Source organism: Agelaius tricolor, unplaced genomic scaffold (assembly GCF_023055355.1).
Source record: "Agelaius tricolor isolate 1412-34295 unplaced genomic scaffold, bAgeTri1.0.p SCAF_16, whole genome shotgun sequence".
NCBI classification, from domain to species: domain Eukaryota; kingdom Metazoa; phylum Chordata; class Aves; order Passeriformes; family Icteridae; genus Agelaius; species Agelaius tricolor.
Window position 1 is genome coordinate 13,871,447 of NW_027269276.1, and position 25,021 is coordinate 13,896,467.

Below are 25,021 nucleotides of genomic sequence, written 5' to 3' on the forward strand. Positions count from 1 at the left end.
TTATTGCTCTAAGCTTGATTAAATCATAATGTACAGAAATCCTCCCCACCCCACCAAAACATTTCATTAATGATAAAATAAGAGCTGTGACTGGTAAGCTTGACTGGTAAGCTCTATTTTTTATCTCACCTTTAAAAGTTTAAGTACTCTCTGATTTAACAAAATATAGCAAATATTAAACATTTAATTGGATGAGGACTGGTCTTTCCTGAAAGGGTTTTCCTATAACCTGAATTCTTGAGATAATGCCCTGAATTTTAGAAGATCTAATATGTCTCTGTTTTTGTTGCTTTTAGCATTACTGTCCCTGTTGAAAGAATGTTTAGGAACCCTGTCTGAATTAAGATCCCATGTAATACACAGCAAAAATACATCTCAGTGTGGAGAAAGTTCCTAATATTATAAAACATTTTATTATGAAATTCAATAGGTAAATTCTTAAGCAGAATTGTTTTGTAAATGAAGGGGGGGGGGGGGGGGGGGGAAATGAAAGTGAGTTCTGAAACACACTCCCTTAGAAAAGGCACCACCAATTTAACACACCTCAAACTGAAAAGCTTATTTACTGCTTTTATAAGTAGCTAATCCTATTTGGAAATATTAATGTTGGGTAGGGGAACTGCACAAGACTACAGTACAACATGAAGAATGCTGTGAAGTTTTCATAGGCACAGATCCCTACCTTCAAATGCAGGGCAAATACAGCCACTATTTTTCTAGCACTTCATGATTGAAAGTGAGCAGTTCATAATTTTTTTTTTTGCACCTGCTGACTGTATTCCTTATAACACATTGAATTCCTGTACTCATGCACAGCATCATCAGCTGTGCAGCCATTGAGGCCACTCTCTGCCTGCAGGGACACCTGTGGAACCCCCTGCAGGTGTCTCACCACAGCTGGAGCTGGGGATGAACAGAGTCCAGCACAGCTCCTTCCCTGCACACTGCTCAAAACTCAGCTGCCTCTTTAATGGGACAGTCAGAGGGTCTGCCTATAAATGCACACCACTCCTAGGACTGGGTGATGAGAGGGGGCTTTTTTATATAAGCATTCTTTAAGATGTCTAAAACTTTACTGGCCATGTAGAAAAATAGATTCCCTAAAATTGTGGTTTCAGATCTTGCAGAAAGCCTATTTACACTGAAAAAGGCTATTACAAGCATTTGGAAAAATCCTGAAAATAGCAAGATGGAGGCAAAATGATCTTTAGTCTCTCTGATGAGTGGGATATAGAAAATTCTGCAAGCTTCCAGACAGTAACAGGACCTTAGATTCATTGAAGGCCAGTTGTTTTCCTTGTTATCCAAGACAAAAAGAATGATCTAATGGCCTATGAAGCAATGTTTTTGGTAGAGAAGGTTCAGACAGCTATTCCACACCCAAGCATGTTCTTCAGGGCAGTAATGATTTATGAACAAAAAAAAGTCAGTGCTGACAGTACTCCAGTAATTTTAAGCAGATCAGGCTATAGACAACTGCTAAGAGGAAAACCTGGCAACATAAGATAGACAAGATAAGATAAAGAGATCTGGCTATATTCTACATAAATTAAACTCCCATTTACTCCATGTGCTTCAATCAATGAGTGATGTGGGTGCAACTGATGGCTGAGCTTGGCATAAAATCTTAGAATATTTAATTACAACTCAGTGATCTAGTTGGTCTTAACTCAGTCAAGTAAAGACTTACAAGGTATTAAATTGCTCTTTGTGTAATTACATGATTAGGTGATAGTTTCCAGTTGCACCAACCTAACTACAGTAAGTATGAGGCAACTTTTCTCTCTCCTTCTTAAAAGGTCAGCAAATGAGAGAGTATTACAGTGACACAGCTCAGACCTGCAGGCTCAGCTCCAGTTTTCCCATCCCTGGATGGGCACACACTGACTGTGCCTGCAGCAGCATTTAGTCATTGTACATGAGCAGGTCCACTGCATGCAGCTGTGTTCCAGCTGGCTCACGTCTTTTCTCTGTAGAAGAGAGACTGGTTAGCACAGAAATGATGCATCTGTACTTGTGCATTTCCCTAAGACGTGCAGAGCAGGAGCTACAATGCAAGAGGACTACACAGCTGTTCTGTGTGACTCTCCTCAGTTCTGGTAATAAAGGAAGGGAAGCCACAGCCTCCCTCTGTTATTTCCTTCCCTTTTCTTGTGAATTTGTAGTTGATAAACATAGATGTTGTTACCTCCTATCCTTTTCTATAGCCATCTCCTCTACCCCTGTTCTCTTTTTCATCATCCTTACAGAAAGAGGCAATGTCTTCAAAAGAATGGCCTTTGAATCTGCAAAATATTGCCTGTGCCATTTCAGAACACAAGTGCACACTATACTTGTAGATTGAGCTGGTTGCCTGAATTCAACTTGCACCCCAGTATGTGCAGGGGCCCAGAGCAGCCTACTGAGCTTGCTCTTCATCTGAGTCATATCTTCCCCAAAATCTTGCTTGGTCCAGTTTCTGGAATACTCCCTTTAAGAAGTCTGGAAAGTGATGACTAGAGTATGTTAATTCCATCTCCTCTAGATTCTTCTGAATTCCACCATACCCATTCTTTCCATATTAAACATATAAACACATTAGGAATTCTCATATGAAGTCTAGAAAAGATGTCATGTCAGCTGTGACCAACTCCACTGTATTTTATTTTGGTTTGCTGTCTGTCTGTGCATTTGTGCTGATCACGTGCAGTGCAGGTGAGAGCAGGGCTAGCACAAGCGTGCCTCATGTGTTGCACAGCAGCTTGCACTGTGTCCTGGAGCTTTTAATTACACAGTCCAATAAACTGTGGCTATCTAACACCACCCTACCCTTACATAACCAGAGCTGCAACACTCTGGCACCAGTGAGTGTTTTGTTTGCTTACATGATTATGACCTCAGGCAAGAGCTGCACCTGGGCACATGACACAGTCTCGGGGCACTTAGAAACGCCGTCTGCATTCAAAAGCTGGTTAAGAGAGTAATTTTATTGAGAGCTTTTCTGTCACATTTTGGCATTAGCTAAAACCCTTGGGGAAATAATGGAAACAAAAGTATGATTTTCTTGTTTAAATTGCATCTATTCTAGCAGGACTTGCTTGTTAAACCTTGATCACCAAATCATTTTGGTACAGTCTATTTCTAAGGCAAGGCAGATTTTCCCATTACTTTGCAGTTTCTGAAATCAATCACCTTGCAACTGAAAATAAGCAATAAGGTTGCTCAACATATATCTACTCACATCCCAGAAATTGTATGATTCACATCACTTAGAGCAGCAGAGAAGCAAAAGTTTTCAGACTATAGAAATTATTTGAGAGCTTCCATTGAGTATTGGCTCCTTGTTCAGCAGAGCACATAGGCATATATTGAAAAAGCAGATGTTCAAAGACACAGAAATGGATCAGCTAGTCTATCTCAAATTACAAGGTTTTTGTCCCTTTGAATATCTTTTCTGTCATCTTTAATAGGCTCTAAACATATGCTTGAAGGTAAGCAGAGGCTTTTGAACTGAATAAACATCATCTTAAGCAAATATTTAAACCTGTTACTGAACTTTATTCTGAGGAGAGCCAAAAAAAAAATCCCAAACTAGTTTAAATCCATTTAGAATTCTTCAATGTGAATTATTTATTCAGTTAATTGTTCAAACTGCAGAGCCAGTGAAATATTTTGCTAGAGCAATGTATGATATAAAGGCAGCATAATGATAACACACAATGTAAATACCAGAAAGTTGTCTCAATTCCTATTTCCAGCACTAAACATTAAAATATTTTTGAACTATCTTTCATAACTTTTACAATAAATTTTTCATCACTTAGCACATCAGTCTGGAACTGAGAACTTACCTCACAGAATTAATTTTACTTGCAGATGCAGAGTTTTGTTGAAGAAGCAGTGCAATCTTGTTGGGCTCCAAGTTCTGATGAGTATCCCCTCATTGTGCCTGAGAACAGTTTTCTGTGGAGAGAGGTCCTCATTAGTGGACATTCTTCCTTGTGACAGAGACAAGGAAAATAAAAAGCAAATGTGCATTGCAGCAACGGCAGCAACATGACAAATTCTAGCACCGTTTCAGTATTCAAACAGCATTTGCAGCTATACCAGGAGAGCAGAAGTCACAACCAGTAACATTTGACAGACACAGCTGTGAATTTCCACTTGTGTTTCCAAACACAGGCTCTGGGCTGCGGGTGCGTGGGCCAGGCTGTGCTGAGCCGCGGGGCGCATGGAGGGCCCATGACGGTGTCGGTGGGCTTTGCCATGGCAGTCACCATAGCTGTCTACGTGTCCGGGGGCGTTTCTGGTGAGTGACTTTTTTCTTCTATAGCATTTATTGCTACAGTGCTAAGGCTCCCTTGTTAAAGGGCTTCCACTTCATGGTATAAACAATCATGAGTTAGCAACAGTAAGCACCCTTACAGCAGAGTCCACACCAGAGTTTTGCAATTAAACCTTGTGTGTTCTTATTTCCTTCTACTCTTTGTGTTTGACAAAATATCCCACCAAATTCTGCAGTCTGAAAACCTTGGCAGACCTCTGGCTTTTATGGAAAGTGTTCTATGCAAACCAGAAATCTGCTTGGTGTTGCTTTGAAAATCCTGTCAATAGAGATGATCCTGGGCAGAACAGGCACTGTGTTTAAAGAAATAACCACAAAGAGCAATCCAGCAGTCACCAGATAAAATGGTGGCCAGCTACACAGAAAGCAGAATGACCCCCTAATGGGTATAATGAACAGGATTCACCTTACAGAGTGCAAGGCAATAGCAAGTCTGTTCCTGTCTGATTATTCACAGAAACAGCAGATCATAGAAAGCAGAAACAGCAGAAAGATTGAGTACCAGAGATACATTCAATGACACTGTCAGTGTCCTTTCCCCCTTATTTCTGCTGTAACACTTGCTCAAGCTGTATTGGTCAGGAATCTCTCTTTAGCTGGGGCTAAGTTACCTGGGCTAACTAACCAGTGTCCACAGGTGCCATATTGGAGGCTGCCTTGTCTCCTAGTTCAACCGTTCAATTTGGCCAAACTAAGATTGGAAATGTTAGCATAACTGCTTTTAACAATTAAACTCTTGCTTTAAAACAGAAAATGATGAGTTGTAAGAACAATGCTGTGCATGAAAATACACTATACTCTGTGTTGTATGCAGAGTTTATATTAAACTTTAAAGCACATTGTGCCCTTGTACTCCAGGTCTCATAAAGGCAGAGTTCATTTCTTACCCTTCATAAGAGGATCAAGTTGGTCTGGACAAATTTCTTTAGGTTTAATTAGGACATTAGAAATAGTTGCTGTAACAGAAATTACTGTGGCCATTTCTCTTTGCTTTACAAATTCTTTTACAGAGGCACCATGCAGAAGGTTTCCATTAGAAAGTCTCACATTAGAAAGTGCCCTAGGTTCTACAAAACAGGCAGTCTTGTCACTGTCATTGACACAAACCAGAACTGTTCCTTAATATCAGACAGAATTAATTCAGCAGCACATTCCTATTATCTGAACAACTTTTAACTACAGCTCTTGGTTTACATGGAGGCAGCTAAACTCTTCTAATGCAGATTCATGACAACAAACCTGTGAAGACCTGTCCTACATTTGCACCTTCAAGGGATATTCATCTCCATCATTATGTAGAAAATTAGAGTTCAATCCCAGCAGGGCAGAGCAGTTGCAGATGTTGCAGTATTGTGCTTCCTGTGTTTTTCCCATGACAAAGGATTCTGCATGCAGTGCATTTTCTCTGTGAAAAAATAGGAACAGATATTTCAACAGGCTGTTATTATCCAACACATGATTACTAGTGGACACTTCAGAATACAAGTTCCTATGTAGCATTTTTTAACAATTTCTGTGGTTCTTGGGTCAAATTCTCATCTTTAGGTGCTGCTAAAATATTTTTCATCAGTTCTTTATGTAATTGTAAATTAATGCTAACAAAATATATAGTCTGCATGCTTGGTGAATTTGAGCTTTTTATTTAGGAAAATTCCCCTTTTTAGTTTTCCTCAATATCTAGATAATTTCCCCTATTTTATCCAACTTAGCATTTCAGAGCCATGACTGTGGTCACTGCAACTTCAAAAGAAAGAGGAACACACTGTCCAAAGTGAACTTTTTTTTTAAACCAGTGGCACAGGAACCAAGAATCTTGTAACTCCCCTATATCAGCATGAGAGCCTTCAATCAGACCTTACCTTTCCATATTTAATGTTAATCAGGCCTCTGTAATATTATTATAACTTGTCCTGGCCATCATAGTCACCCTGTATTATATACAGGTGGGGAATAAAATCAGGTGTTGAAAGAAAGGAAAATTGTTAATTCCAGCCAGAGTAAGGAACAAAAGACAAGACAACAATTAATCAAAATTCCCATGAAGGGCTGTTAAATTAGGTGCCATCTATCTATTTGCTCTGTGCTGAAGAATTTGAAACACAGTGAGGAATTCAGCTTTTAATTCAAGACTGGTGCTACTAGGTCAGCATTTGGAAATGCTACAAAGAAGGTTTTATCCAGCTTGTTATCTGTGTTTGTCAGTTCATTATGTATCAAAGGTGCCTGGATTTCATAAGATAATGACTCACTGACCTGAAGTGCAAACAAACACAGAAACTGTACACAGAAGCCCTTTCTCCATCACTAATCTTTGACAGATAAAGGACATGCTCTTTCAGTTATTTTACCAAAGACAAAGCCATTTTTTTTCCTGATATTCCTACAGACTGAAATGAGACCTTATCTGGAAGGTAAGCAAAGGCTCCTATGTCTTTGCAAAATTTGGGGCTTTATTACAAAGAAGTACCTGTTCATTTATTTGGCAATTTGTGTTTCTTAAGTAGCAAACATGTATCTGTAAACAATGAAATTTTCCAAGAGCATACAACACCTTTTTTGTTGACTAAAGTTGCTGAGGGAAGAGATGCTATGACATAAATATACTTTAGAAACTAAAATTGTCATGAATTCCAACATTACTGAAATCTTTTTTCATGCATAAGTTCAGATGTAGCTACTCCTGAATAAAAAAAGGAAGGAAGTTTCACAGAAAACTGAACTTTGTTTCAGCGCAGCTACTTTATCAGTTTCCTTATCATGGACCTTTCTGGAAAGCACAAGAACTAGATAGAAACACAGTGAAGGACTATGCACTGCTGTCCCCAGATCCCACCCAGGCACAGCTCACCAGCAGCCAACATGAAACTGGACAGCCCTAACATTATTTGATTTTGTCTCCATGAAAACTGAGTTCCTAAGTAACCCCAGGTTGTAGACAGGAACACAAACATGACTTAAATCCAGGGCACTCCAGGACTGTCTTAAGATACAAACTCAAGCCAGTAACAGTCCTTAATCCCAATATGTGCTTGGGATACTAAAGGAATGTTCTTCTGCCCCAGTCCTCCCCTAAAAATAAAGCCAAAGGCCTCAAAGAGAGGGAATACATGCAGAATAAGGGACCTCCCATCCCAGCCAATGGGGCAGGTTACTATTTTTCTGGAAAAGTTGTCTATAAGTTACATACTGCAGGACAGCAGTCTGATAAAGAGCACAGTCCACAAGCATCAAGAGTAAAGATGGATCTTAGTGGCTTTTGCCCTCCCTCCTCTGATTTCATCCAACTTGTTTCAGTTTAATTGCAGTCACCATTTAACTGCAAAATAACATCTAGAAAACCATGTACTGTTCTGGTGTTCAAAAGTGCCCACATTTTTACAAATCCTTCACCTATTCTCATGTATCTGAGTCATCCACATGACTTAATTTTTGATTTATTTTTCAGGTGGTCACATAAACCCAGCTGTTTCATTAGCCATGTGCGTGACTGGAAGATTAAAATGGACCAAATTACCAATTTACATATTAGCACAATTCCTGGGAGCATTTGTTGGAGCAGCGGCTGTCTTTGGGATTTATTACAGTGAGTACACCTTAGACATGTTCACAGGACAAACTAGAGGTCAGGCAGTCTCTAAGGCCCCAATTTTTCAATGAATGTCAGGCAGGCAGAGGACTCTTGTTCACACAGGGCTAATGGCAGGAATGAAGCTAAAGCTACAAAAAGAAGAAAGGAAGGAGTATAAAGAGTTTGAAGGGAAAAACAATGGCTTGAACATTCCAGGTACCCTACAAATTTACTGAAACACTTAATACTCCAGGAAATGTTCTGATATTTAGAAAAATTATTCATGGGAAATCAGATACTCTGAGATCATGTATTTCTCAGTAAGGATTTTAAATTACTTAATAGCCAGGATATAGGGCTATCCATCTTCCAGGCAAATTAGAAACATTAAAGACCTGCTACAAGTGCCTGTAGGCAAGAATCACCAACATCGTTCACTGAGGGTACAGGATATGAGATCAAGTCCCTCCTGACCAAACCTCAGACCACCCTTGAGAGGTGACTCTCCAAGGCAATGAACTCCAGGTACAGTGATAAACAGGGCACATATTTGACAGGGGAAAAGAAAAAATTCCCCCTCTCCTAGAGGCATGGGTTTTTTTACACAGTGTGCCAGAAAAGGAAAAAAACAGTAACTGACTGACTGAATCCACTCAGTTGGATCACTTGCTTCAACCCCCTGCTCCAAAACTCTGCTTCCACTGGCCCAGCCCATCTCCTCCAACATCTCCCTCCTGTGGGCATTGTCTGCAGACTGTGCTGGGTATAAGTGCAGCAGAGCAAAAACAAAAATGGAAATGCCCCTTGTATGTCAGCTCAGGGCTCAGCACCCACAGTAATCCCAAAGAGGAAAATCTTTAGGAACAGTCAGAACTGCTTTGGGAAGAGTTGTTTACTTTTTCTAAGGTTAGTGTTAGAATTTAGATACTGGAATTCTAGAACAGGATTTTCATCTGAATTTAGGTTCTCCTCAAGCCTGACAGTGAGAATTAGGGCTGTGGCCAGGATGCAGCAGTGGCAACACGTACAGAGGGTTGACAGTGCAGTCACTCTACTCTGCCACAAGGGCAGCAGTAGGGAAGGGAGCCAGAGTGGGAAACTTAGGTCTAGGTTAGGGACATCTTCCTCATATTCAGGAGTGCAGGATTTTCTCAAATCCCTATCTCTGCTCGAGTCCTCCTCTTGCTCTAATTAATTTCCAAACCTCTTCTGTAGTTTTTACTTCCTACAACTTGTAGGACTTTCATACTCCTTGAGGTCCACTAAAAAGTAGTTACTGGTAGAAAAACAAATATAGGAGATCATACTATTTTTCCCCCCCCTGTAATAGTTAAATGCCACAGAATTATCTGACACTTCAAATGAGAGCCTGATCTAAGCAAACAACTGAAATTCTCTGCACTCATGTTGTGGCTTTAAGCAAAGCTAGAAAAAACAAACAAGGAAAAATAGATTTGTCTCCTAGGTTCAGGAAGAACTGATCACCCTCACCATGACTTCCATGGGAGAATGGGGAGCCATTTCTTTATTCACAAGTATCATCCCATCACCAGATCCACTAATAAAATAATGGATTAGAGTTTCTCATGTCTGTCTATGAAGATTTGAGTATCCCATTTAATATCTTCCTAATTCTAAAACAGCACCATTGTCAAATGGAATAGCAGTAATTCCTGCAGGCTGGGAATCCACAACTGCACAATCAGGATGCTGTGCATTTCTTGGGTCATCATGAAAAATGTAGCACAACTTGCTGATAACACATCTGTACTCAGAATCAGAAAATACTCCTTGGCACTGAGTTTGGAGCTCTGAGCAGGAGAAAACCAGCCCCATTTGGAAAGTTGTGGTACATGAAACAAGTACTTCAAGGCACAGGAGGAGAAATGAGACAGAAGGGTATGAGGAGTACATCACCTCAAATCCAATAACGGGCTCCTAGGAAAACAACATCAGAGAATCACCAAATGGTTTGGGTTGGAAGGGACCTTAGAGATCAGTTTCAGTTGAGAATGTGAAGCACACAGACCCATCACATACATTCTAGTCCCAGAAAACCTAGAAAAGTTTATGGAGAAGTGCAAGCAGTTGCTGGCTTTTTTCTACAGATGCCTTTATGGAATACAGCGATGGAAAACTTGAAGTCACAGGACCAAATGCAACAGCACAAATCTTTGCAACATATCCAGCTCCCTATCTGTCCCTTGTAAATGGATTTGCAGATCAGGTAAGTGCACATGCTATCTTAATTCTACAAATTAAATGTAAAAGAACCTGTAAAACCAAGCAGTAAAAAACCACATAGATCTAAAAAGTGTGCCAAACCTCACCATTTCAGCCAGATATCCCCTTGGACAATACAATGAGAATGCAATGCTGTTTGCAGGGGGTTACATTTTAGTAATATTTTACAAGCAAAATAATTTCAAGTTGTTCTTTCTCATACATCATCTTAATTGTTGCACTCAAAATGTCTTTAAAGCAATATATGTAAGAGGTTTTGCTCAGCATAAATCAATGTTTCTCCATAAATCTCAGCAGTCATGTCCACTTACATCAAAATCCAGCCCATTTTGTGGACCTATTATTCCTTAAATAATGCTTAAGCAGACAGTTTAACATACCCTGAAAAACAGTCTTCTGCTTCCACAAGCCTCCTTCTCTAACCTTCTTTTTTGCAGATAGATTGGTAGTATTTATTTTTCAAATGAATGAATCTGAAAAGTCCTCAACTTCATTTCTAAGTTTTGTCCTTTAATTCCACTTATGCAACAGCAAAAAGTGAAGTTTCATATCTTTTATATATTCCTAATCAACCTTCAATCAATCTTTTATATATTCCTAATTCCCATCTTCTCCAGGAATACATGAAATAAATACTGCATGAGTAAGGTATGAAAAACAAGAGACGGCTTGAACACAAATTCATCACCTAAAAGATTGTGCAATCTGGCTTCAAAAAAAATCCAAACATTGTTTTGAAGTTTTGTAAGAAAGACAGTTCTGATCTTCGGATCAGTCAACAGATTTTTCCCTATGATATTCTTTACCCATGCATGTTTCAAAACAAACTTAAAAGTAGATGAAAACCAAATAATTTTTAAACCCTCAAACTTAAGCTTCTTCAAATCAGTATAAAAATTGAATGTTTTGACATTGCTGAAGCTTTTGTCTGTTTTCCCATCAAGTTAATTATTGGCAAAATCAACATTGACAAAGCATTTTACTGAAGCAGAGCTGTACTTGCATTGAAGTAATTCCAAGAAAATCTCCTTCATCAGCTCAATTAGCATATGTAGTACAGAGTTCATGGTACAGTTATACATGCAACCCTAATTTGAAGACTTCCTAATTTTAGCTGCTCAGTTTTGACTTGACAGATTTCGCTTTTTCTTCTGATGTTTTACAACACCTGGATAAAGAGATGCTTATCTAGTCTAAATTATCAGCATAAACTACAGTCACATAAAACACTTCTATATCAATGGAACTGATTGCATTGCTATAGTGGCAGAACTACCAAAAATTGAGTCAATAAAAGTGTAAAATTGACGGGAAAAAAAGTGGAAACAAACATTAGACCTCACACAGGAGATGCCTTTTAAATCCTCTTGTTGTTGCAGATTTTTTTTTCCAAATTTCCTCAGCACATTTCTTGTCTTTGTCTTTCAGCACAGATATCAAAACCTCTCATTACTGTGAAGTAGAAAGGCACCGAGTTCCAAATTTTGCTATTGTGTATAGCGGGATAAAACTAAATACCAGCTCTAAGCCACTCCAATCCACAAAGCTGCCATAGCCCCTCTTTTCATTATTGGAAAGAATCTACATGTATTTAATTCAATATTCTTTTCTTTGCCTTGGCCAGGTGATGTCAACAGCTGTTCTTCTTCTGGCTATATTTGCTATTTTTGACACCAAAAATAACAGTGTTCCCAAGGGCCTGGAGCCAATTGCAGTAGGACTTCTTATAATTGTTCTTACTTGCTCCTTGGGAATGAACAGTGGCTGTGCCATGAACCCAGCCAGGGATCTTGGCCCAAGGCTCTTCACAGCCATTGCAGGATGGGGGATGGAAGTATTCACGTAAGTATGCCTGGAGATGAAGTCAAATGCTCCTGGCTAAAAATGTTTCTAGGAAAGTAAGATCCTGATTCAACATGGTACCAAGCCATACTTTATATACATACAGGTAATTCTTTGCATACCAGAAGCAGCTATTCATGCACTTTAAGCCAGATATCCTCTAGGAACTGGGCTTTAAAAAGGATTTCCTGCTCCTAGGGCAAATCAAACATGCATAATCTCTAATATCAATCATTGCTTCAAGAAGTCCTTTCCCAAAATATTAGAGCTTCTTAGAGGTCACTGAAAAGATGAGTGCTTTCTTCTTGTGTCCCACAGCTTTCAGGGGAAAAAAAATCAGGAGAGAATTAGGTGGAAATATTTATTGGGTGTTGTAAAAAACAGAGACATATCAGATTGATTTAGCCTATGATTACTTCTGAGTTACTGCAGAAATACACAGCAATCTAAAAGCCTGATTTCCTGTCTGGGAGTAAAGGAGTGAATGGAAAAGCTCCCTTCATTTTCCCACATTTCAGAGCCCTCTCCAGTCCCCATGTGCACACACACATACACTCTTGGCTGGCCCAATGCACAGCTAATTAGTTGCACATCAAATCCACATCTTACACGTAGCCAGGGTAAGAGGCACTCTGGGGTATCTAAGCAAGAGTCATCTGTCATCAGGAAGCAGATCTTTTGGTTTATTTTTGTATTGTTTGTTTTCCCAGTTATTTACAAGTAGGAATCCCCAGTAGTACTGTAGGCCACTGGAGAGCTCTGGTTAGCAGAGATTTTATTTTCGCAAGAAATAAAAGAAGCACAAATAATCTCTATTTATTCAGTATGATTTCTATTTACACAAATCATGTACCTTATTTGAGGAAAGCTGTAGCAAAGCTTTTTTCATACAAGAAAAAGCCAGGCATGGCATAGCTGAAACAGGCACACAGCCACAGCACAGAGCCAAGGCTGGGTGTAGCCCAGCTCTGGTGGGAGATCAGCTCATTGGTCTGGCTACATCCAGACTTTTCCTCCCCAGTAGTTCTTACCACTGCACCATGGGACTGCATTTTTTTACAAAACAAGGACACAGAGCAACATCCCACATTGAGGATTCTCTTCTCTCATACCTGTGTAATCACAAGTAGCTGTTGGCTGTGGTATTAGCCATAGTGTCAATCTATAATTGGTAATGTATTATGAAGTCAGCCATTACATTCCTGAAAGTTTGGAAGTGTGGTTGTACTGTGATCTAGTCACAGAATACCTGTGAACTCCCCTTCTCTCTGAAAGTATGGTCATACTCATTTACATGAAAAAAAATGACAAGAAAACTTCACATCTACACCAATATGGACTCTCTCCTAGCGTAGTTTAAGGTTTTATATAAGAGAGGGAATGCAGTCCCACCGGAAAGACCTGATTAAGAAACTTTAAAATGTGAACATAAAAAATAAGATTCAAAATATCTGATCCTTGCCAGAATAAACTTACAACAATATAAGTGATGCAAAAAAAATGAGGAAGAAGTCTTCTTCCCTGCCTTCAGTTAAAAGGCTGCAGCTATAACCAAGTCCAAGGGAATGATACAACAGGAATATGTTCTTATTTATTTACTGCACAGATCCAGGTGAGACTTAGGAAGAATCTGAGCCTTGTTAGGTAGCTGGAAGAGCCACGGGAAAAGCCTGAATGATTGTAGTTAGGATCCTAAATTGCCTGATGCTCTGCTGTACCTGAGCAACTTTAAGTGGTGCAGCAACAGTTGACAAATAAACCTCGGATATCTTCATTTCAATGGAATTCACAACCTTGAGACAGGTGTTTAAGCTCTGTAGCAAAGTCATGTCCAGGAACTGGGATCTGAGCATGAAACTGCCACAGAGACACAAGGGGAGTGCTGTACAAACTGAGCAGTAGGAAATACTCAGGAGACACTGAACGTTCTTTGGGGGAGGATGGAAGCATCTCCCAAGGCAACTGAGTCCATGTCAGTGAATGTTCAAGCATTACCTACAGAACAGCTGGGGACCACCAGGAAACCCTCACTTTGGAATAGATCAGATAAATAATAACAAGACTTTCTACACTGTTTCCAAGTAAATGCTCTAAACATCGAGATAATTACCTCACAGCAGAAAAATCCCCTCTTCCCTTCTTTGTGCTTGAAGGTATAGTAAATGCTGGTTTTACCATGTTCTCAGGCAGGTAACTGGACTGGAGGGGAGCCCTTCTCCTGGACCATGGAATTGTCCAGATGATAGGAATGCACTTGAGCAGGGGTTTTCTAAATGTTTCTGTTACTACATTTTGCACGAAGACACCTAAAGGAGCATTTTCCCCAAAGCCAAGCCAGAAGACAAGCTATGGTGTGGTTTCCCCAGCCCATGCAAATGGCTTGTTTTGGTTAAAGGCTCCCCTCAGAAAACCAGGAGTCTTCCTTAAGCACACGCTTAGTATATTCCGATAAACTTAAGAAAAGTTTGGGGAGCAAAGTATTGTCTGTAGTGAGAAAACAGCCAGAGCGTTGATTCCAAACACCAGACTGGATTTTGACAAGCAAACCCGAGGCCGAAACCGCAGTAAGAGAGAGAGGTAGGGCTCTCCAGAGCAGTATTTGGTGGCAGCATTCGAAGGCAGCCGGGGCTAGCCCAGCGCGGTTCGGCGCGGTAACGCTGACACCTCGTGGCCGCCGGCACCGGGGACACGGCGGCAGCGCTGAGCAGAACTGCACTGCAGGAAGGGCCGGGAGGCCAATCTCCGGCCTGCACAGGCATTTGGGTGCCAAAGCGGCTCTCAAGCATTTAGCATTCTTCCCTGCAGCCCGGATTACCTCACGAACAGCAGTATCTCCCTTTCCCGCAGCAGCTGGCTAGTGAAAGGCGGATCTGCAAGTTTAAATGGGCCCAAGTTCCCAATCCCCATAGCTTAGACACCGTCCTTTCCCAGGAACTCCCGCAGCCAAGCTCAGTTCTGCTGGCCAGGCCCTCCTGCCTCCTCCCCACACACGCAGCACCCGCCGATGGCAGAGGCGGGGCTGGGTGCCCTCCTAAAGAAAAGCTGTGTGGGCACAGCCGGGAGCTGAGGGCACTGAGGGGCCTTGGACCATCTGTGCTTGTCACAGCCAGTTCTTGCTCCTGTGCCAATGGCAGAGCACTGAGTGCCACAGAAACCCCTGCTCGGCTGGGTCCTGACTGACCTCACTGCAGTTCTGGCAGCAGCCTCTCTCTTCAAAGGCTTCACACCCAGCAGCTCAGCACAGGCTGTCCAGCACACAGCTGACTGCAGCTGCTGCACAGACCGTGATTTGGAGAAGGTCATGCAGGAGCTGACAAGGCCAGCTCATGGCACAGGCTGAGAGAAACCTGCCAAGAAACACCTTCATTACACACCCCTGTATAAACACACCACGCAGAAGAATACGTGCAAGTACTTGATAAAGCTTTTGTTCTGCAGATTAATTCAATAAAACATTAGCCCATGCTTGTTCCAGAAATTCAAGTGCTCAACAGCCATCCATGATTCAAAACCAAACAGCTTTATAAACTCAATAAAACAACATCAGAAGTTACTTTATATCCTCAGGGCCAAATAGAAATAATTCCAAAGGTAAAACATACACATGCAAGGCATTTCTGAACAAGCAGTAATAGTATCATCAACCCCATATTCTCCAGTACTATTCTAACAGTCATAGTATAATCAACAGGGCACCAATATTCTCCCAGTTCTATTCTTGCAGTGTGACAAACACAAGTTCACTTCTGCATAAAGCTCTACAACTGAGTGCTGAATAATTATCCTGACAGTTTAAAAGTTCCCCTGTAGCTTCCTGTAAAGTTCCTCTTACAGATTAATTTGTCTTTGTATTTCTGGGAGAAAAAAAACCTTCATTTTCAATATGCATGAAATTGAGGTAGCTGGATTTTCACTGGAGACTCACATATTCAATTAATACAGCATGTTATCAAATCAAAACACCTTAATGCATCAGTACAGTTAAGAGACTCTGTGCTCTGATGTGGGTATTCAGTTATTTACTGTCTGAATGTGGACCTCTAGGAAAAGGAGAGGAATTCTGCCAGCCCAGTATTCCTGCATTAAAAGGTTGTTATTTGCTGTATTATGCAGCAATAGTGAAAGTCTTACTTTAAATATGCCTGTAAATCTACATATTTAAAATTAAATCTTAGTAATGGTGCAACTGTAAACATTTTGGTGGAATTGGCATGCTAGACTTCCTTAGCGAATACAAAAATTCTAAGATAAAGTTTTAGGTGTATAAAACTTCTAAGCATTTATTTGCCCCTTGCTGAAAGATACTACATTTTAAGCACAGAGATAAGATAGTACATCATGAAATATGAATCTTGACCACTCCAGTCAAGGATAATCAGCTTTACAGTCACTCTATTTTATTACATTGCTTAAGGTAAAATTCAGTTTAATTTATTACATTTGCCAAAAGGAAGATGGTATAATACTATTGCAGGGGTGAACTTGGCTTATTTAATGCAGATGAAATAAGTCACTTTTGTAACATCCTGAAAATCTATTCACAAGCATCTGGGGACAGCACGAGTCAAGACTGCTGGGCAATAAATATGAGCCCTTTCATTTCACTGCAAGCCAGTGAAATGTGCTTTTCACAGGGAGAAATCATCCTCTGTCCTCAGATAGACATGCAGTAAAAAGGCCTTGTTTTCCAAAATACAACAAGTACAGCACACAGACCAACATGTCTGGTGCTTGTTATTTAGCATTTCAATCAGAACCAGCCTGGGCAGGGTGGGTGTCACCCATTTACAGAAATGTGAAACAAAATAGAAAGGTCTCTAGTATAGCAAATGGCACACCACTGGATCTGTTCAGTGACTAATTCACAGACAGGTGTTCACCAGAGTAACAACATTAATTCTTGTTCTTTTTGTCTTACAGGGCTGGTAATAATTGGTGGTGGGTTCCTATAGTTGCACCTCTGCTGGGAGGTGTACTTGGAGCAATGACCTATGTCATTTTTATTGAAATTCATCACTCAGATCCTCAGCCAGGAGAAGAAAATGATGTGCACACTAAATATGAATTGACCAATATGGCATAAGAAGAGAAGAATTTTCGGTCCCTGTGTTGTGCAGTTTTTATGCAAATGGTTGTTTGGACCACTGTATGAAGCCCATGTCTCAATTAGAAATTCACCTTTCAAAGCAGAAACTCTGTACAGAAGTTCACAACTGAAGTCTTTCCATGAAACATTGGGCTGATCATATTCAAAATTGGTATCTTGAGTATAGGAAGGCTAAATTGTCCTTTCCACATGGCTTTTAGGTCAAGTTATCCTAGATGCAATTGTGGTGAGATGATACACCAACCTGTTAATTCAACTCATATGATCTTAATCAGGCTGTCTGATGAACTGAAAATAGTTGAGATATTGATACAAAACTGCATGCATAGCTAGTTAATGAGTTCAGTGCTGAATTAATGTGCAAGAGCATCACTCACTTCTTAAGAGTGGCTTGCCTAAACATTTAAAACAATACTCAAATTAGCTAAATGCCAATTGAAACAGTTTAAAATAATTTTACTGAAGTTTATGCTGCCACTACTGATCAGCAAGAAATCAACTCCTCAGTGATTAGCTTTAGTAATTCACAATATGATCACAAAAGGTAAAAACTGCTTGTTGTAAGATCAGCGCCAAAGAGACAAAGGGTAACTTCTGCACAGGGTCTTATAGCATTAATGCTTAGTTATTTTTAGATTATTTACTTGGCCTTTATGCTACCCAATATTAAGAGCCTTATGTAGAATACTAATCTGCATCTCTTCCGCTGTGCTTTCTGGATACAATTCATTCCTGTGGAGATGGCCCAGCAAGGGGCTGATGCTGTGCAGAGGTCAGCACAAAGCCTAGGTCTGTATAAGCTTTAAAGTGTCCTGCTGCTGCTGATTTATATAGGTGGATTTCATCTGCATTGTGGGAGTAATTTTTAATGTGGGAGCAGTAATTAAAATTAGAATCTGGTCTCAGAGCTAGTCCTAGATCTGAATTCCCCAAGGAAGGCCAGATCCACATCAGAGCTCTGATGTGTGGTTATCTCTCACTAAAGAGAAATGGCTGGACATATACCCCAACCTAAATACCCAGCCTTGAAAGTGAAATTATGTCTGCTTAATCATTGTGAATTGAATGTGTTCAGTTAAAGCAAAGTTTATTTCTATTATGTATACATCTATCCATGGCTGGTGGTGGTGATCATGAATAAACAGACATCTGATTCAGCAATGCTCCTGAGCTACTTTCATGGCTAAACTTCAGAGCACTATTTAATTCACCCATTTCAGGGTGCTCTTCCCTTCAGATTCCTAGAACTCTGTTCTCTCAAATTCCACACTGCATTCCTGATTTCACCTCTGAAGTGAGGAGCCCTCTGTGCTGCCACTAACAGCCTGTGCACTTCCATGCAGTATCTGCAGAAGATGTTTACAAAATACCATGGTCAGAGCCTGCCTCAGCATTTGGTGCAATCAGGCCTTGTCGCTGCTTGCCTTGATCCCACTCCCTGGGATGCCATGCCAAATTCATGGCAGCAAAGGAACAAAAATAGCAAATCAGGCAAAGCTCTGCTTGCTGCAGCTCCAAGTCAGATCTTGCAGCATACTTGGGGACTATAATTCAAATTTTAATTATGTTTTTAAGAAAACTTACATAACTGTAATGAACTCAGGCTGCCCAGAGACATTTCAGCCCTTTGCAAAATGCTCATTTAATTCAGTCTCTCTGTTGTGGGTTAAATTCTGCTATATCCATGCATCCTTGTATCACTGGCTAGAGAGTCTCAGGAAGAAGGGAGAGCTTATAGAAACAGTTCTCAGTCTGAGCAGAGAAGAATCTAAAGTAAAATGTGAAAATTAGTCCTAATTTTAAACCTTCTCTTGGCAGCAGAGACAAGCTAGATTCACTGTCCTGCATATTGATAAACTGCACCACATAAAGCAAGATGGGGTGCACATGCAGTTGCAGACTGATCCTTTGGTTTACCCCACCCTTGCAGTGAGTGCTCTCTCTCAGCCCTTGGCCACCCCTGGACAGGAGCACTCCCAGGTGGCTGCCAACCTTCTGTGTCTGCAGAGGGATTACAGAGGTGGAGCCAGTCTGAGGGCTGCCCTCAACTCTGAAAAGCACTTGCTCCTCCAATGACACCAACATCTAACATGAAATATCTGGGCATAAAATAAAAACAAACAGCTGATTAACCAGAAGTGACCAATTTCATCCAAAATGGTAGGGGCAGGTTATCACTTGTGTTAGGATTTTGGATAGTCAGTAGGCTCCATAAGCATCACTATATTGCCTCTTCAATCCACCATGACAAACATGGGAAAAGGAGAATACAGGTCAGGAATGAGAAAAGGACAGTTTATTTATCCAGCCTACTCGGGGACTAGCCCGCACTCGCTGTATGCCTGCGCCTTGGCCAAGGTACATAAAGTCCTCATTTTCTCAAAATCCTTTTGATCACAACATGTTCTGTCTATAAAACATAAAACCTTGTTTCTCCTACTCATGCCATTCCTATGCACAGAATTTCTGTCTGAGTGACATTTACTTGCCTGAAGTTATTAACATGCAAATCTTAGGCAGTGACACACTAGTGTGATAGCATAACAATGTCTTAAATATACTCTCAAATTGTTGTCAATTCTGTGTTTGCTTAAAGAATTTAAATTTTAATTAATCATTCAAGATTTTTGTAAATTCTTTGGGGACACATGGTATTAATATCACAATTCATCCTGGATTCACAAAAGCCAGAATTTCATTCGGTAACAAGATGTTATAGACCTGTCTGTGATTGAAAATTTAAATTTCAAGGAATGAATTTCTGCTTTCGGGACAAACCTCAGCTGATTCTTTACTACAAAAGCATAATAATGTAATGGAACAATAACAATCACATCACTCCATAAACTTATACAGACATTAGCTGTTTTATAAGAAACAAAGCAGTATTTTGACTTTGCATGAACTATGCAATTTCCTAATATCAACTGATATTCAGTGGTCACACATTAAACTAATAATAACAGTTGGCAACATTTTTTTCTAGCTGAAATATATTTTGATTAATGAGTTAATAGTAATCAGTCTTGATTTTAACATTGAAAGAAATTAATTTCAGGGTATTCAACTTTCATTTTGGGTTTGTTTTTTTTTTTTTTTTGGGAGCAATATGTTTATTCTTTAGAGCTAAACTTAGTACTGGAGTAATTTGGAAAGCTGCAAATAGTACTGAGTTAAAAGTTGGCTACTGCATGTTTTATTGAAGTCAGTGAAATTATTCACAATGGGTGGCAATACAGGCAAGGATAAGTGATCAGAGGACTGAGCTCAGAGTATGGCAGAATTTGTATTTTCTCAGAGTTTTGTCTGTGGATCTGGATCTTTAAATATTGTGGTTTGAAATAAATACAGTCAATTCCTAATAAATGCATTCCAGTGCTATTTTTATATATATAACAGAAACCTCCCCTCTGGCACCTAAGGATTTAAGAAATAAATAGCTGCCTGTTATGACCTACAATGTTTTACAGCCTTGTGCTGGAAGAACAGATGGACTAACAAGCTGGATTCCCAGAGCACAGCCCCTGTGGCACATTCTGCAGCTCAGCACAGTGCCAGAGCAGAGCAGGGGGCAGTGCCAGGCCAGGAGCACCCACACCACAGGGCCCCTTCTTCTCCCTTCCTGCCACAGCTTTCCCACTGCTCTAACAACAGCCAGAGCCCAGGTGGGATATTTTGCTGAAGTCCCTCTCCAGAGATTGCTCTTAGGCATACATGGATCACAAAATGTCCCTGTCTAATTTATCCATCTTCTCCTCTACCGATTTGGAACGGGGCATGCTTTGCTTGTTTCATTAAAAAAGCACAGGAAACCTGTGCTGTGGGAGCAAGGGAAAGGATAAGGTGCTTCAAATTTACTCTGAGAACCACAAAACAAAAAAACCCCAAACAAACACACAAACCCCAACAAAAGTATATGAAGTGGCAGCAGCATTTTATCCTCTGTCCATCCTGATGAGCCTTACCCTCCCCCCTATCATATCAGTCTTTGTGACTTTCTGTTGTCCTTCCCTCCTTCTGCCAACACTGTGTGCTGTGCCTCCTTACAGCACATACATCTCCAGAGATTTAAATACAGCCTGCTTTCCTCAGTTACTTATGAATCTTAGAAAGTTCTCATGAGAGCACATTCAAGTTTCACCTCACATGCTTGTTTTTTTGGCAGTTGCTTGCATTTTTTTCCCCACTGTTCCCACCAAACAACCTTGTGCTGGAAAATACAACAATTAACTGTAACTTCCAGTAACAGCTGCTCTTTTTCTGCTCAGTACAATTCTCTGCATCAGAGAATACTTCTTTAAAACATGCACAATTTTAAAAGACTTCTTTTTCAAACCATTATTAAAAATAAATCTGGATCATCCAGGAAAGAAAATGCAGCGCCCATCAGTTAGTACTTTGGATTTTTGTCTTCTATTTTGCACTTACAACTTGTTAAACAAATATAATTAATTATTGTTCTGTGAGTGTTAGTGCCTTTGCTTGTTTGCACAGTCTAATAGCATAGTCTCAGAGGAGAAAGTAGTAGGTAAATATTTTTACCATGGAGTTTCTTTGTTTATTTGAATCAAATATTAGAGAAATCTATATAGTGCTAATCTGGACATGACACATTTATATAATTTTTCTCTTTGCTGACCATGACTTCCTTCCAAAGGTGTCTCTAAGACAGGGAATATGAATAACCAGCAGCTTATATCAGCAATGATTTCTCATCACCTATCAGACACACATGTATGTCTTGGGTACAAATTCTGACATTCTCAGTACCATTAAGAGGACCAGTTTAAGCACATCAATACTATTATTTCCTCAGCATTAGGCATGTAATAGTCAAATAGGTGAAGAATACTTTCCACACCCTCAGAAATAACAGTACTTTGTTTCATTGCACAACTCTTCTCAGGAAACCTTGCCTGCCTTCCCATTATAAACAGGGCTGTGAATGAAAAAGCAGCAAAGTAAACAATATGTTAAGACTTGAAAAGTCAGCATCTGAATAGGAGGAAATGAACAATCTCAGCCAGAACTGAACAGATGCAACACTTTGTGTAGCATGACTGAGGCATCAGATAACAAACATGAAGCCCAAGCAGCAGCATGTGCTTGGCAGCAAGCACTGCTAAATTAAAGAGGCAGGTGCTTTGTTAATGCCTCTTAAATAGACTTACAAAATTAATTTATTTTAGAATAAAAGGACTAAATTATGGTGGTGGTGTTTTCCATAGCAGAGGAACAAAATTTGATGATTTAAACATCTTTAAATTATTGAAACCAGGGGAAAAAAATCAAGGGTGAGGCACAGAGGGAAGAACGGAAATCTCAGTGGAAAAAAGGTAAAGAACAGCAGTAACTCACTCAATTTCTAGTTATAAAGTCAAAAACTTTCATCTTCGTTTCCATCTCAGATGTTCAAGATATTAGCAACTGATGGCTGCACTCTGCAGGAGATTTGTGCTACACAGCCACTCTGCCACCAAGGCAGGAAGCCTGGCTGGCTTCAGTGCAGAGAGAATTCCATCCCATACACATGTATTCCCCTGGGGGGCCATGTTTTTCAGGGTACAGAATCAACATGTTTCTGAAGATGCTTGCACTGTAGAACAGTTATCAGAAACACAAATAAAAAGAGTTGAATCCAGCTGCCAGATTTCCATGGAATCTCAGGGGATAAAGTAAGTGCAAAGAAACTCCAGAAAATCTTGGAGGAGGAAAGCAGAAGAGAAAAACTTCGATTCAGAACCACATTGTCTTCACAGCTATGAATGCTTCAATGTCACAGGCCATTTGCAAATGTAACATATATGCAAATACCCTTAGCACCTCTGAGGCTTCTAATCCAAGAAAATACATGATGGCTGAACAAAATATGGATATGAACACACACATTTCAATCTGTTCTGACACAAAAAGACAAAATCCTTCCTTAAAATGGAAGCCATTTTAAGCCCCATTTGCTCTCACAGGTGGTTCTCTGAAACTCAACACAGGAAGTCAACCATATATTTTAGAACAACAAAAAATCTATCTAAAATATTTACCACACCTGAAAGTGGACCTATTGCCTTTTCTTCTTCCAAGTTTTTCACCTGCTTTTCTGATACAACTGGCAGCAAGCCTCTGGTTGTCTCTTGGGCTCCTGTCTTGCCTAAGTCTTTCATATCCAGTCAGCATCAGACCCCACACAAAATATTCCATTTACATGAAGAAAAAAAAAAATTGAGGCAGATTTCAACATACATGTGGTCCCATGCAATTTCAAAACATATACTGCTAGTAAACTGCACTCCCAACAATTCACATGGCAATTATACTCCTTTCCCTTGCCTTTGATCAGATGTGTTGCTTACAACAACCTGGCAGAACAATAATTATCTCACTAGGGCAGATCTGCAGTACGCAGGATTTGGATTTCCTGCTAGGGAAATCCTAGAACAAGAGACATGGTTCAGGTATTGGTGGATTTTATTTGTGGTAAAAGATTGACCCTGAGAAATACTATTACAGGATATGATGCATAAATCACATCCTTCTAGATTCAGGACAGAAAGTGTTTAGGCTGAACAGAATTCTTCTTTGTACCTCTGGCTTCAGTTAACGTCATTAGCAATTAGAAAGCCAGAGGCAAACATATTCCTAATAAAGATATTAGTGAACTTCAGAGTACAGCAATCCAGGGAGAACAAGGAGTGTCAGAAGCTCTCTTTGCGTGTAGAAACTTAACTGCATGCCCAAATAGCAGTGTGTACAGCTTAGAAAAGTGAAAAGTTGTAAAAGAACTATGACCTGAGCCTCTCTAATGGTGTTTTAATGTTACCATGACTGAGATAACCATATCCCAAAATAACTAGCTTGTTTTACTCTCAAACTTATTTTTTAAAATAGATTTAAAATCTATCAGTCTCTGGCTATGAACTTTGCTACTGTCATAATTTTCACTGAGGCCCCTGAGGGTGTTCTCCTCTGTTCCAGCTCTTCAATATTTATTTTTAAATAAACATAAAGGAGGCCCTTTCCTGTGTGCTTTTATTTGGTCTGATAATAAACACATCTTCCTTCATGATCATCTCCCTCCTGTGCCCTGGTAAACATAGTGATGCTCCCCACAGGCCTGTGGGGTGTTGGGCTGTGGGAGAGCAAAGTGTCACACACCAGGCTTCTAAAATATGCAGCCGAGTCAGCTCTGGAGGGCTTCATCCCATAAACCCTCCTCTGACAGTGACTTTGGGAAGTTTTTCACTGTCAGAACAATTCTTTTTTCTCTGAGGCAGCTTTATCAAAAGCAGTGTCTAGTACAAAGGCTCTAGTGCTACCTCAGCTTCACTGCTATGGAGGAACAGGACCACCAGCCTGCCTAGGAGGGCTTCAGTGCTGACTAAAGGCACCCAGCTGTTCTGAGAACCAGATAAAATCTTAGACTGAAAAAAAAAAATCCATTGTAGCATTTAAGCATAAGGAGATTCCTCAGGCATGTAACTTGTCTGCTGAGCATCTCTGGCTGACAGGTATTAAGACACACACAGAAGAGGTGAATAGAAGTTGTCAAGGCTGTTGCCATAAGCATTTATCCATCAAAGAGAAGTTCCTGGTGCAAGGCAGCCCTTTAAAGAACACTTTTTTCAGAGTATCAACACTGCAGCACCATCTAGATTATTTTGTCTGTTGGGTATCAAAACCCACAGCACTTGTAAGAATTAATAATAGCCCATACTCACTAGTAGATTTTAGAAAGCAAAGCCTGTTCTTAAGTTTCATTTGGACAGGATGTTGTTTATCACCACTGCTTAGGCTATTATTTTCTTCAAGACTGTGACACAGTGCTATAAATGCTAGAGAAACATTATTTTGACATAAAATACACATTGTGTGATGAGTATGACAAGATCACATTAATTCTGAACATTTTGTTTATCTCAGTCTTGAATACATGGGCTGT

The 25,021-nt window shown here is 40.1% G+C and overlaps 1 protein-coding gene across 2 annotated transcripts in view; it reads left to right on the forward strand.

The window, feature by feature from the left end:
* The window catches only part of AQP9 (aquaporin 9), a 28,582-nt gene extending 8,127 nt beyond the window's left edge, over positions 1-20,455 (forward strand). For both annotated transcript variants that reach the window (XM_071441630.1, XM_071441631.1), the window contains 5 exons: positions 4,162-4,288; positions 7,770-7,907; positions 10,001-10,119; positions 11,761-11,978; positions 16,899-20,455. In XM_071441630.1, coding sequence (XP_071297731.1) covers positions 4,162-4,288; positions 7,770-7,907; positions 10,001-10,119; positions 11,761-11,978; positions 16,899-17,061 — 765 coding nt within the window. In that variant the 3' untranslated portion in view covers positions 17,062-20,455. The remainder of the gene's footprint in view (positions 1-4,161; positions 4,289-7,769; positions 7,908-10,000; positions 10,120-11,760; positions 11,979-16,898) is intronic.
* Positions 20,456-25,021: the final 4,566 nt, after the last annotated feature.